Source organism: Bombina bombina, chromosome 2 (assembly GCF_027579735.1).
Source record: "Bombina bombina isolate aBomBom1 chromosome 2, aBomBom1.pri, whole genome shotgun sequence".
NCBI classification, from domain to species: Eukaryota; Metazoa; Chordata; class Amphibia; order Anura; family Bombinatoridae; genus Bombina; species Bombina bombina.
The window spans coordinates 68,502,258-68,516,145 of record NC_069500.1 but is presented as its reverse complement, the minus strand read 5'-3'; the positions used below and the strand labels follow the sequence as shown (position 1 = coordinate 68,516,145).

The 13,888-nt window shown below is 38.7% G+C and overlaps 1 protein-coding gene across 2 annotated transcripts in view; it reads left to right on the top strand.

Moving 5' to 3' along the window:
* DYM (dymeclin) overlaps positions 1–13,888 on the top strand; it is a 1,389,654-nt gene that overhangs the window by 495,539 nt on the left and 880,227 nt on the right. For both annotated transcript variants that reach the window (XM_053701098.1, XM_053701099.1), the window contains exon 9: positions 12,894–13,076. In XM_053701098.1, the coding sequence (XP_053557073.1) occupies positions 12,894–13,076 (183 nt within the window). The remainder of the gene's footprint in view (positions 1–12,893; positions 13,077–13,888) is intronic.

The window sequence follows — 13,888 nt, the reverse complement described above, 5'->3', positions numbered from 1 at the left end:
AATTCCTTTCTTCTGTAGTGTGATCAGTCCACGGCCCGCCCTGTTTTTAAGGCAGGCAGTTATTTTTTAAATTATACTCCAGTCACCACTACACCCTTGGTTTCTCCTTTCTCGTTGGTCCTTGGTCGAATGACTGGGGGTGACGTAGAGGGGAGGAGCTATATGCGGCTCTGCTGGGTGAATCCTCTTGCACTTCCTGTTGGGGAGGAGTAATATCCCAGAAGTAATGATGACCCGTGGACTGATCACACTACAGAAGAAAGGAATTTATCAGGTAAGCATAAATTATGTTTTTCTCTTGGTATTCTTAGTTTAAACTAAACCTAGGTAGGCTCATATGCTAATTTCTAAGCCCTTGAGGGCTGCCTCTTATCACATGCTTTTTAAATCAACTTTCAACACAAAGAGACAGAAAGTACACGTGGGCCATATAGATAACACTGTGTTCAGGCACAGGGGGTTATTTAAGATCTAGCACAAAACAATGCTAATTTTAAGACAATAGATAATAAACAGTCACAGTCATGTGATCAGGGGGCTGGAAGAAGGTTCTTAGATACAAGGTAATCACAGAGGTAAAATGTGTATTAATATAACTGTGTTGGTTATGCAAAACTGGTTTATTAAAACAATTAAAACTTGTTATTAAAACAATAACAATTCTATGGTTGACTGTCCCTTTAAAAACTGCCTCTAATCTGATTGCATTTTGACCACTAGAGGGCATTAGTTCATGTGTTTTTCATATAGATAACATTGAGCTCATGCAGGTGAAATCAAGTGACCTAGGAGTGAGCACAGATTGGCTAAAATGCAAGTCTGTCAAAATAACTGAAATAAGGGGGCAGTCAGCAGATGCTTAGCTACAAGTTAATTGCAGAGGTAAAAAGTGTATTATTATAACTGTGTTGGTTATGCAAAACTGGGGAATGCGTAATAAAGGGATTATCTTTCTTTTTAAACAATAATAATTCTGGTGTTGACTGTCCCTTTAAGAAGGCTTGTCATTTAAGAGGTTCCTGAAATAATTTTATTATGGTAAATTTTAGCTTGAAACCCATTTATCTCAATAAGCAAGTTCTAGATGTAAAGGAGACACATACATGATATAATCCTCAAAAAAAAGTTTGTGTGTGATTTTTCTCCATGCCCATGAGTTTATGGTAATTAAACACCTGCAAGGAGTTTGAAAACACAGTCAAAGTTTAGCCCCTGTACCACTCCAGGTGACAAAACCAGAACCAGGTTTACATGCATATGGTCCAGTAACTGGCCAAATCCTCATTTAAGCACAATACTGCCGGTGAGAGAATCAGAAGCAGGCATACCTGCATATGGTCCAGTAACTGGCCAAATCCTCATTTAAGCACAATACTGCTGGTGAGAGAATCAGAAGCAGGCATACCTGCATATGCTCCAGTAACTGGCCAAATCCTCATTTAAGCACAATACTGCTGGTGAGAGAATCAGAAGCAGGCATACCTGCATATGCTCCAGTAACTGGCCAAATCCTCATTTAAGCACAGTACTGCCGGTGAGAGAATCAGAAGCAGGCATACCTGCATATGGTCCAGTAACTGGCCAAATCCTCATTTAAGCACAATACTGCCGGTGAGAGAATCAGAAGCAGGCATACCTGCATATGGTCCAGTAACTGGCCAAATCCTCATTTAAGCACAATACTGCCGGTGAGAGAGTCAGAAGCAGGCATACCTGCATATGCTCCAGTAACTGGCCAAATCCTCATTTAAGCACAATACTGCTGGTGAGAGAAGCAGAAGCAGGCATACCTGCATATGCTCCAGTAACTGGCCAAATCCTCATTTAAGCACAATACTGCTGGTGAGAGAAGCAGAAGCAGGCATACCTGCATATGCTCCAGTAACTGGACAAATCCTCATTTAAGCACAATACTGCCGGTGAGAGAATCAGAAGCAGGCATACCTGCATATGCTCCAGTAACTGGCCAAATCCTCATTTAAGCACAATACTGCCGGTGAGAGAGTCAGAAGCAGGCATACCTGCATATGGTCCAGTAACTGGCCAAATCCTCATTTAAGCACAATACTGCCGGTGAGAGAATCAGAAGCAGGCATACCTGCATATGCTCCAGTAACTGGCCAAATCCTCATTTAAGCACAATACTGCCGGTGAGAGAGTCAGAAGCAGGCATACCTGCATATGCTCCAGTAACTGGCCAAATCCTCATTTAAGCACAATACTGCTGGTGAGAGAAGCAGAAGCAGGCATACCTGCATATGCTCCAGTAACTGGCCAAATCCTCATTTAAGCACAATACTGCTGGTGAGAGAAGCAGAAGCAGGCATACCTGCATATGCTCCAGTAACTGGACAAATCCTCATTTAAGCACAATACTGCCGGTGAGAGAATCAGAAGCAGGCATACCTGCATATGCTCCAGTAACTGGCCAAATCCTCATTTAAGCACAATACTGCCGGTGAGAGAGTCAGAAGCAGGCATACCTGCATATGGTCCAGTAACTGGCCAAATCCTCATTTAAGCACAATACTGCCGGTGAGAGAATCAGAAGCAGGCATACCTGCATATGCTCCAGTAACTGGCCAAATCCTCATTTAAGCACAATACTGCCGGTGAGAGAGTCAGAAGCAGGCATACCTGCATATGGTCCAGTAACTGGCCAAATCCTCATTTAAGCACAATACTGCCGGTGAGAGTATCAGAAGCAGGCAATACCTGCAATATGCTCCAAGTAACTAGGCCAAATCCTCATTTAAGCACAATACTGCCGGTGAGAGAATCAGAAGCAGGCATTACCTGCATATGCTCCAGTAACTGGCCAAATCCTCATTTAAGCACAATACTGCCGGTGAGAGATCAGAAGCAGGCAAACCTGCATATGGCTCCAGTAACTGGCCAAATCCTCATTTAAGCACACCATACTGCCGGTGAGAGAGTCAGAAGCAGGCATACCTGCATATTGTCCAGTAACTGGCCAAATCCTCATTTAAGCACAATACAGCCGGTGAGAGAATCAGAAGCAGGCATACCAGCATATGCTCCAGTAACTGGCCAAATCCTCATTTAAGCACAATACTGCCGGTGAGAGAGTCAGAAGCAGGCATACCTGCATATGGTCCAGTAACTGGCCAAATCCTCATTTAAGCACAATACTGCCGGTGAGAGAATCAGAAGCAGGCATACCTGCATATGCTCCAGTAACTGGCCAAATCCTCATTTAAGCACAATACTGCCGGTGAGAGAATCAGAAGCAGGCATACCTGCATATGCTCCAGTAACTGGCCAAATCCTCATTTAAGCACAATACTGCCGGTGAGAGAATCAGAAGCAGGCATTACCTGCATATGCTCCAGTAACTGGCCAAATCCTCATTTAAGCACAATACTGCCGGTGAGAGAATCAGAAGCAGGCATACCTGCATATGCTCCAGTAACTGGCCAAATCCTCATTTAAGCACAATACTGCCAGTGAGAGAATCAGAAGCAGACATACCTGCATATGGTCCAGTAACTGACCAAGTCCTCATTTAAGCACAGTACTGCCGGTGAGAGAATCAGAAGCAGGCATACCTGCATATGCTCCAGTAACTGGGGGTATACCAAAATTGCAACATTAAACACAATGTAAAAAGGAGACAGCTGTTTGAAGGGACATGATGAAACCCAAAATTGTCCCTTCATAATTCAGCTACAGCATACAATTCCAAACATCTAATTTGCTTAATTCTCTTGTTATCCTTTTGTTGAAAATCATACTGAGGTAGGCTCAGGAGCTAGTTGCTTATTGGTGGCTGCACATATAAGCCTCTTGTCACTAGCTTACCAATGTATTCAGCTAGCTTCCAGTAATCCATTGCTGTTCCTTCAACAAAGGATACCAAGGGAATGAAGCACAATTGATTAAATAAGTAAATTGGAAAGTAGTTTAAAAATGTATCCTCTCTCTGAATAATGTTAGAAATAAATTGTGTTTTTTTCATGTATGTCTGAAGCAAAATTTCCCCCATCTTTGTGTCATATTATTGCTAGTTACGGGCATCTGTTGTCATGGAGATCACATCATCCTGAGATTTATCTTACAGTAAAATCTTCCTATGGAAACAGTGAGTTTTCAACACAGTTTTGCACCTAGCAAATTAACGGGGCATTATAAACTGCTGTAATATGCTAGAACAATTTATTATTGCAGTAATAAAGGAAAGGTGCACAGATGCGTTTCAGTATTCTTCCATTAGCAGAAATGTTTCTAATAAAATGTTGTTACATATCCTGTGAGGACCTGTGCACCTCTCAGACAGTCAGCAGTTGTTTGTATGACACAAGTAATACGCACCACTGCCAGGTCTCTAAGCAGGCACACTGTTTGAATACTGGTGCACAAGCCCTCACAGCATATGTGCGTATTCCATTGAAAAAGAGTAATAACAGAAGTATATTGCAAAAATGCTTCTATTGCAAACTGAAACGCATTTATGCACATTTCATTTTTGACCTTTCTACCCCTTTAACCTCTGCAAAGGGATTAAAGTAATTTTAAAGGGACATGAAACCTAACATTTTTCTTTAATGATTTAGACACAGAATACAATTTTAAACAACTTTCCAATTAACTTCTATTTAATTTGCTTCATTCTTTAGCACATGGGTGAGCCAATCACACAAGGCTTCTATGTGCAGCCACCAATTAACAGCTACTGAGCCGATTTAGACATCCCTTTTCAACAAAGGATATCAAGAGACTAAAGCAAATCATAGAAGTAAATTGGAAAGTTGTTTAACATTGCATGCTTTTTCTAAATCATGAAATTAGAAATTTGGGTTTTTTTCATGTCCCTTTAAATAGTTAATGTACGCTCCTGGTCTAAAGCTTGTTTAATATGTCTTTAAAGTTAGCATGTTTAGTTTAGATGATTGCAAATGTAAATAGCCTAAAAATAAAGGGTAATTTAATTCATCAATTTTGTTACTGTTCAATATTTACCGATTTATCAGCCGTTTTACACTGGAAACTAATCGTTCTGTAATCTGCCCGTTTTTTTTTTTTTTGGATAGGTCACGTTCTTCGAGTAGCCAATCCTATGTCTGGCCGTTAGGCGGCCGTCATTTGATGTCACTTCATTTGTATTCATTGTGCGCATGCGTTAGCTATACTTGCTGTATCTTGTAAGCCGTGCTCGTCATTGTTTTTCGTCGCGCAGGCGCAATTAGACGTTACGGTGTGATATGCGCAAACTTTCAGAGAATCGCGAACGCGCATTTACAATACGTATAGAACGGGTGGGAACGCTCTATACGTAATACACAAAAAAACAGGAACTAAATGAAGGGAGGAGCTATAAGAGGCCGAACACGAAAAGTATTTATTTTATATTTATATATATATATACAAATATGTGATAAAAATTTAGCGATCTTGCTATATATTAAGTAATTAACAGAATACTGCTTTCAATTGCGGAAAACTTTACCTTCACTTTAACCCCTTGCTACAGTTTTGTTCAAGCAATAGCGCAATATCCTGATGTTCTAGATAGAACATAAAAACATTATATTATTGCTCCTTTATTTTATTTCAACCTGCTTTGTTATATATGTATGCTAGATATCAGCAATTAAACACTATATTACAAAAACCCGCATACACTATAAAAAATAAGCATCTGTTGTTTTTTTTTTTTAGCACAATTAAATTGTTTTGTAGTTAAAGGTTAACCCCCTTGAAAAGGGACAGGGGAAAATGAGCTCCTGCACTGGTCTAGCAATTATACTGTAGCATGTCAGCATCTGTCTGCATTTTGGTTTGTATAGGATCACCGTGGATTTGATTTAAATCTCAATTTAAATTACTAGTCTGCAAATTAATTTTCATGGTTTTAATTCTTAGAATATTTTTTATTTAACAAAAAAAAATTACCATTACCTTAATAATAACAATTTCAATAGTTTTGTTTAACTAAAACAATAACATATTTAATTTTTAATGTTTGCCCCTCATACTTAGGTCTTTGTGCAGATCTGCTCTTCTATTCAGTTAGCTTCTTGAAGCTTAGTATGGGTTAATTCTATGTACATAGATTTGCAGGGGAGCAATGGCATTAAAGGGACATAATTAAAAATTAAACTTTCTTGATTTAGAAAGACCATGCAACTTTAAACAAATTTCCAGTTACTTTTCTCAGAAGCAATGCTTTACTTAGCTGCTGGTCACGGTCTCACTCAATGTATTCAGCTAGGCCTTAGTAGAGCATTGGTCTCATTCAACAAAGGATACCAAGAGAAGGAAGCACATTTTATAATAGAAGTTCATCTGAAATCTGAAAAGTTCTATCTGAAACCAACATTTTTCTTTTTTAATATGTCCCTTTAAGGTCCATTTCTCCACTATATATGTTTATTTTCTAACATGTTTGCTGTGAAGAAGCGGCATGTTATTTCTGCAGACACAAATTCACAGTTTTGAGAATTACAAAACCAATAATATGTGATAATATCTTCAAGACAGAAAAATTGCCCAATATAATCTGACAGAAACCTTTGGGAGAGCATGACATTGTGATTAATTTACTAAAGAATTAAACATTACAGCATGAATATACAGCATCTTGTTATATAATTAAAATATTAACATATTTCAGGATAATTAACCTTTATAAATTATAGTGTTTCTTAAATAGAAGCAATCTTTAAATAGATTTTTACCTCAAAAAGTATTTGATTTAAAAAAATATTATACAAAAAATCCTTTTTAAATCAAACAAATTTGATTTAAAAAAAAAAAAATAAAAAAAAATCCACCCTCAATAGGATGCAGTACAACTTTCTTTCATGTAATTAGCAAGAGTCCATGAGCTAGTGACGTATGGGATATACATTCCTACCAGGAGGGGCAAAGTTTCCCAAACCTCAAAATGCCTATAAATACACCCCTCACCACACCCACAAATCAGTTTTACAAACTTTGCCTCCGAAGGGAGGTGGTGAAGTAAGTTTGTGCTAGATTCTACGTTGATATGCGCTCCGCAGCAAGTTGGAGCCCGGTTTTCCTCTCAGCGTGCAGTGAATGTCAGAGGGATGTGAGGAGAGTATTGCCTATTTGAATGCAGTGATCTCCTTCTACGGGGTCTATTTCATAGGTTCTCTGTTATCGGTCGTAGAGATTCATCTCTTACCTCCCTTTTCAGATCGACGATATACTCTTATATATACCATTACCTCTGCTGATTCTCGTTTCAGTACTGGTTTGGCTATCTGCTATATGTAGATGAGTGTCCTGGGGTAAGTAAGTCTTATTTTCTGTGACACTCCAAGCTATGGTTGGGCACTTTGTTTATAAAGTTCTAAATATATGTATTCAAACATTTATTTGCCTTGACTCAGAATGTTCAACTTTCCTTATTTTCAGATAGTCAGTTTCATATTTGGGATAATGCATTTTAATTTAACATTTTTCTTACCTTAAAATTTGACTTTTTCCCTGTGGGCTGTTAGGCTCGCGGGGGCTGAAAATGCTTCATTTTATTGCGTCATTCTTGGCGCGGACTTTTTTGGCGCAAAAATTCTATTTCCGTTTCCAGCGTCATACGTGTCGCCGGAAGTTGCGTCATTTTTTGACGTTATTTTGCGCCAAAAATGTCGGCGTTCCGGATGTGGCGTCATTTTTGGCGCCAAAAAGCATTTAGGCGCCAAATAATGTGGGCGTCTTATTTGGCGCGAAAAAATATGGGCGTCGCTTTTGTCTCCACATTATTTTAAGTCTCATTTTTTATTGCTTCTGGTTGCTAGAAGCTTGTTCTTTGGCATTTTTTCCCATTCCTGAAACTGTCATTTAAGGAATTTGATCAATTTTGCTTTATATATATGTTGTTTTTTCTCTTACATATTGCAAGATGTCTCACGTTGCATCTGAGTCAGAAGATACTACAGGAAAATCGCTGTCAAGTGCTGAATCTACCAAAGCTAAGTGTATCTGCTGTAAACTTTTGGTAGCTATTCCTCCAGCTGTTGTTTGTATTGATTGTCATGACAAACTTGTTAAAGCAGATAATATTTCCTTTAGTAAAGTACCATTGCCTGTTGCAGTTCCTTCAACATCTAAGGTGCAGAATGTTCCTGATAATATAAGAGATTTTGTTTCTGAATCCATAAAGAAGGCTATGTCTGTTATTTCTCCTTCTAGTGAACGTAAAAAATCTTTTAAAACTTCTCTCCCTACAGATGAATTTTTAAATGAACATCATCATTCTGATTCTGATGATTCCTCTGGTTCAGAGGATTCTGTCTCAGAGGTTGATGCTGATAAATCTTCATATTTATTTAAAATGGAATTTATTCGTTCTTTACTTAAAGAAGTACTAATTGCTTTAGAAATAGAGGATTCTGGTCCTCTTGATACTAATTATAAACGTTTAGATAAGGTATTTAAAGCTCCTGTGGTTATTCCAGAAGTTTTTCCTGTTCCTAATGCTATTTCTGCAGTAATTTCCAAAGAATGGGATAATTTGGGTAATTCATTTACTCCTTCTAAACGTTTTAAGCAATTATATCCTGTGCCGTCTAACAGATTAGAATTTTGGGACAAGATCCCTAAAGTTGATGGGGCTATTTCTACCCTTGCTAAACGTACTACTATTCCTACGTCAGATGGTACTTTGTTTAAGGATCCTCTAGATAGGAAAATTGAATCCTTTCTAAGAAAAGCTTATCTGTGTTCAGGTAATCTTCTTAGACCTGCTATATCTTTGGCTGATGTTGCTGCAGCTTCAACTTTTTGGTTGGAAACTTTAGCGCAACAAGTAACACATCGTGATTCTCATGATATTATTCTTCTTCTTCAGCATGCTAATAATTTTATCTGTGATGCCATTTTTGATATTATCAGGGTTGATGTCAGGTTTATGTCTCTAGCTATTTTAGCTAGAAGAGCTTTATGGCTTAAAACTTGGAATGCTGATATGGCTTCTAAATCAACTTTACTTTCCATTTCTTTCCAGGGTAACAAATTATTTGGTTCTCAGTTGGATTCCATTATTTCAACTGTTACTGGTGGGAAAGGAACTTTTTTACCACAGGATAAAAAATCTAAAGGTAAAAACAGGGCTAATAATCGTTTTCGTTCCTTTCGTTTCAACAAAGAACAAAAGCCTGATCCTTCATCCTCAGGAGCAGTTTCAGTTTGGAGACCATCTCCAGTCTGGAATAAATCCAAGCCAGCTAGAAAGGCAAAGCCTGCTTCTAAGTCCACATGAAGGTGCGGCCCTCATTCCAGCTCAGCTGGTAGGGGGCAGGTTACGTTTTTTCAAGGAAATTTGGATCAATTCTGTTCACAATCTTTGGATTCAGAGCATTGTTTCAGAAGGGTACAGAATTGGTTTCAAGTTGAGACCTCCTGCAAAGAGATTTTTTCTTTCCCGTGTCCCAGTAAATCCAGTAAAAGCTCAAGCATTTCTGAAATGTGTTTCAGATCTAGAGTTGACTGGAGTAATTATGCCAGTTCCAGTTCCGGAACAGGGGATGGGGTTTTATTCAAATCTCTTCATTGTACCAAAGAAGGAGAATTCTTTCAGACCAGTTCTGGATCTAAAAATATTGAATCGTTATGTAAGGATACCAACGTTCAAGATGGTAACTGTAAGGACTATCTTACCTTTTGTTCAGCAAGGGAATTATATGTCCACAATAGATTTACAGGATGCATATCTGCATATTCCGATTCATCCAGATCATTATCAGTTCCTGAGATTCTCGTTTCTGGACAAGCATTACCAATTTGTGGCTCTGCCGTTTGGCCTAGCTACAGCTCCAAGAATTTTTACAAAGGTTCTCGGTGCCCTGCTGTCTGTAATCAGAGAACAGGGTATTGTGGTATTTCCTTATTTGGACGATATCTTGGTACTTGCTCAGTCTTTACATTTAGCAGAATCTCATACGAATCGACTTGTGTTGTTTCTTCAAGATCATGGTTGGAGGATCAATTTACCAAAAAGTTCTTTGATTCCTCAGACAAGGGTAACTTTTCTGGGTTTCCAGATGGATTCAGTGTCCATGACTCTGTCTTTAACAGACAAGAGACGTCTAAAGTTGATTGCAGCTTGTCGAAACCTTCAGTCACAATCATTCCCTTCGGTAGCCTTATGCATGGAAATTCTAGGTCTTATGACTGCTGCATCGGACGCGATCCCCTTTGCTCGTTTTCACATGCGACCTCTTCAGCTCTGTATGCTGAAGCAATGGTGCAAGGATTACACGAAGATATCTCAATTAATATCTTTAAAACCGATTGTTCGACACTCTCTAACATGGTGGACAGATCACCATCGTTTAATTCAGGGGGCTTCTTTTCTGCTTCCGACTTGGACTGTAATTTCAACAGATGCAAGTCTCACAGGTTGGGGAGCTGTGTGGGGATCTCTGACGGCACAAGGAGTTTGGGAATCTCAGGAGGTGAGATTACCGATCAATATTTTGGAACTCCGTGCAATTTTCAGAGCTCTTCAGTTTTGGCCTCTTCTGAAGAGAGAATCGTTCATTTGTTTTCAGACAGACAATGTCACAACTGTGGCATACATCAATCATCAAGGAGGGACTCACAGTCCTCTGGCTATGAAAGAAGTATCTCGAATTTTGGTTTGGGCGGAATCCAGCTCCTGTCTAATCTCTGCGGTTCATATCCCAGGTGTAGACAATTGGGAAGCGGATTATCTCAGTCGCCAAACGTTGCATCCGGGCGAATGGTCTCTTCACCCAGAGGTATTTCTTCAGATTGTTCAAATGTGGGAACTTCCAGAAATAGATCTGATGGCGTCCCATCTAAACAAGAAACTTCCCAGGTATCTGTCCAGATCCCGGGATCCTCAGGCGGAGGCAGTGGATGCATTATCACTTCCTTGGAAGTATCATCCTGCCTATATCTTTCCGCCTCTAGTTCTTCTTCCAAGAGTAATCTCCAAGATTCTGAAGGAATGCTCGTTTGTTCTGCTGGTAGCTCCGGCATGGCCTCACAGGTTTTGGTATGCGGATCTTGTCCGGATGGCCTCTTGCCAACCGTGGACTCTTCCGTTAAGACCAGACCTTCTGTCACAAGGTCCTTTTTTCCATCAGGATCTGAAATCCTTAAATTTAAAGGTATGGAGATTGAACGCTTGATTCTTGGTCAAAGAGGTTTCTCTGACTCTGTGATTAATACTATGTTACAGGCTCGTAAATCTGTATCTAGAGAGATATATTATAGAGTCTGGAAGACTTATATTTCTTGGTGTCTTTCTCATCATTTTTCCTGGCATTCTTTTAGAATACCGAGAATTTTACAGTTTCTTCAGGATGGTTTAGATAAGGGTTTGTCCGCAAGTTCTTTGAAAGGACAAATCTCTGCTCTTTCTGTTCTTTTTCACAGAAAGATTGCTATTCTTCCTGATATTCATTGTTTTGTACAAGCTTTGGTTCGTATAAAACCTGTCATTAAGTCAATTTCTCCTCCTTGGAGTTTGAATTTGGTTCTGGGAGCTCTTCAAGCTCCCCCGTTTGAACCTATGCATTCATTGGACATTAAATTACTTTCTTGGAAAGTTTTGTTCCTTTTGGCCATCTCTTTTGCCAGAAGAGTTTCTGAATTATCTGCTCTTTCTTGTGAGTCTCCTTTTCTGATTTTTCATCAGGATAAGGCGGTGTTGCGAACTTCTTTTGAATTTTTACCTAAAGTTGTGAATTCCAACAACATTAGTAGAGAAATTGTGGTTCCTTCATTATGTCCTAATCCTAAGAATTCTAAGGAGAAATCGTTGCATTCTTTGGATGTTGTTAGAGCTTTGAAATATTATGTTGAAGCTACGAAATCTTTTCGTAAGACTTCTAGTCTATTTGTTATCTTTTCCGGTTCTAGAAAAGGCCAGAAAGCTTCTGCCATTTCTTTGGCATCTTGGTTGAAATCTTTAATTCATCATGCCTATGTTGAGTCGGGTAAAACTCCGCCTCAGAGAATTACAGCTCATTCTACTAGGTCAGTTTCTACTTCCTGGGCGTTTAGGAATGAAGCTTCGGTTGACCAGATCTGCAAAGCAGCAACTTGGTCCTCTTTGCATACTTTTACTAAATTCTACCATTTTGATGTATTTTCTTCTTCTGAAGCAGTTTTTGGTAGAAAAGTACTTCAGGCAGCGGTTTCAGTTTGAATCTTCTGCTTATGTTTTTCGTTAAACTTTATTTTGGGTGTGGATTATTTTCAGCAGGAATTGGCTGTCTTTATTTTATCCCTCCCTCTCTAGTGACTCTTGTGTGGAAAGATCCACATCTTGGGTAGTCATTATCCCATACGTCACTAGCTCATGGACTCTTGCTAATTACATGAAAGAAAACATAATTTATGTAAGAACTTACCTGATAAATTCATTTCTTTCATATTAGCAAGAGTCCATGAGGCCCGCCCTTTTTTTGTGGTGGTTATGATTTTGTATAAAGCACAATTATTCCAATTCCTTATTTTATATGCTTTCGCACTTTTTTATCACCCCACTTCTTGGCTATTCGTTAAACTGAATTGTGGGTGTGGTGAGGGGTGTATTTATAGGCATTTTGAGGTTTGGGAAACTTTGCCCCTCCTGGTAGGAATGTATATCCCATACGTCACTAGCTCATGGACTCTTGCTAATATGAAAGAAATGAATTTATCAGGTAAGTTCTTACATAAATTATGTTTTTTTTCGTTTGCAGTAGAAAAAAAACACCAAAAAAACAAGAGTCAAAAAGAAAAAGGGAAAAGAGTCAAAATATATAATGAAACGGCATTACAAAGTGTTTTGTATATTTATATGGGAATTCAGTTATGAGTTTAATATCTTACTTGATTGGGTAGATTTGATGTCATAACCTCATGATATCTACATGTTTTGTGTCTTATTGTAGGTGGTCTATGGACTGTTTTGACATTAGGTGGGGTGGGAAGCAAACCAACACCCCAGCAGGAGGAGTCGTCCCCCCTAGCAAACCAGAGTCTGCTATTGCTGTTGGTATTTGCCAACCTGGCTGATGCGCCCGACTACCCAAATCCTTACAGACAAGCGATTACATCCTTCAGGAACACGCAAGGTAAGAACACAACTGAATATGTTGCACATTAATAACTATCTTGTTTTTTTTTTCTACAGCATTGGCTGGTTTCTGTTAATCATTTAAAGGAACAGTCTAGTCAATAAAAGTTCACGATTCAGATAGGGCATGTAATTTTAAACAACTTTCCAATTTCATTTTATCATCAATTTTTCTTTGTTCCTTGGTATTCTTAGTTGAAAACGAAACCTTGGAGGTTAATATGCTATTTTCTTAGCCCTTGAAGGACCTCTTTTATCTGAATGCATTTTGACATTTTTTCACAACTAGAGGGTGTTAGTCCATGTGTTCCATATAGATAACCCTGTGCTCACGCACCATGCAGTTACTTAGGAGTCATCACTGATTGGCTAAAATGCATGTCTGACACAAGAACTGAAATGAGGGGGCAGCCTGCAGAGGCTTAGATACAAGGTAATCACAGAGGTAAAAAGTACATCAATATAACTGTGTTGGTTATAGAAAACTGGGCAATGGGTAATAAAGGGATTATCTATCTTTTTAAACAATAAAAATTCTGGTGTAGATTGTCGCTTTAAGGGCCACAAAGCTAATAAGGGGAATGGAGAATTTAATCTATGAGGAGAGGTTAGCCAAACTAGGACTGTTTTCTCTAGATATGATTACTTTATATAAATATATTCAAAGCCCATATACAGAGATGGCTGAAGCTATATTTATTCCAAGAAAATAGTTTATGACAAGAGGTCATAATTTAAGGCTGGAGGAAAGGAGATATAATCTCCTGCAACAGAAACATTTTTTCACTGTAAGAGCAATACAATTGTGAA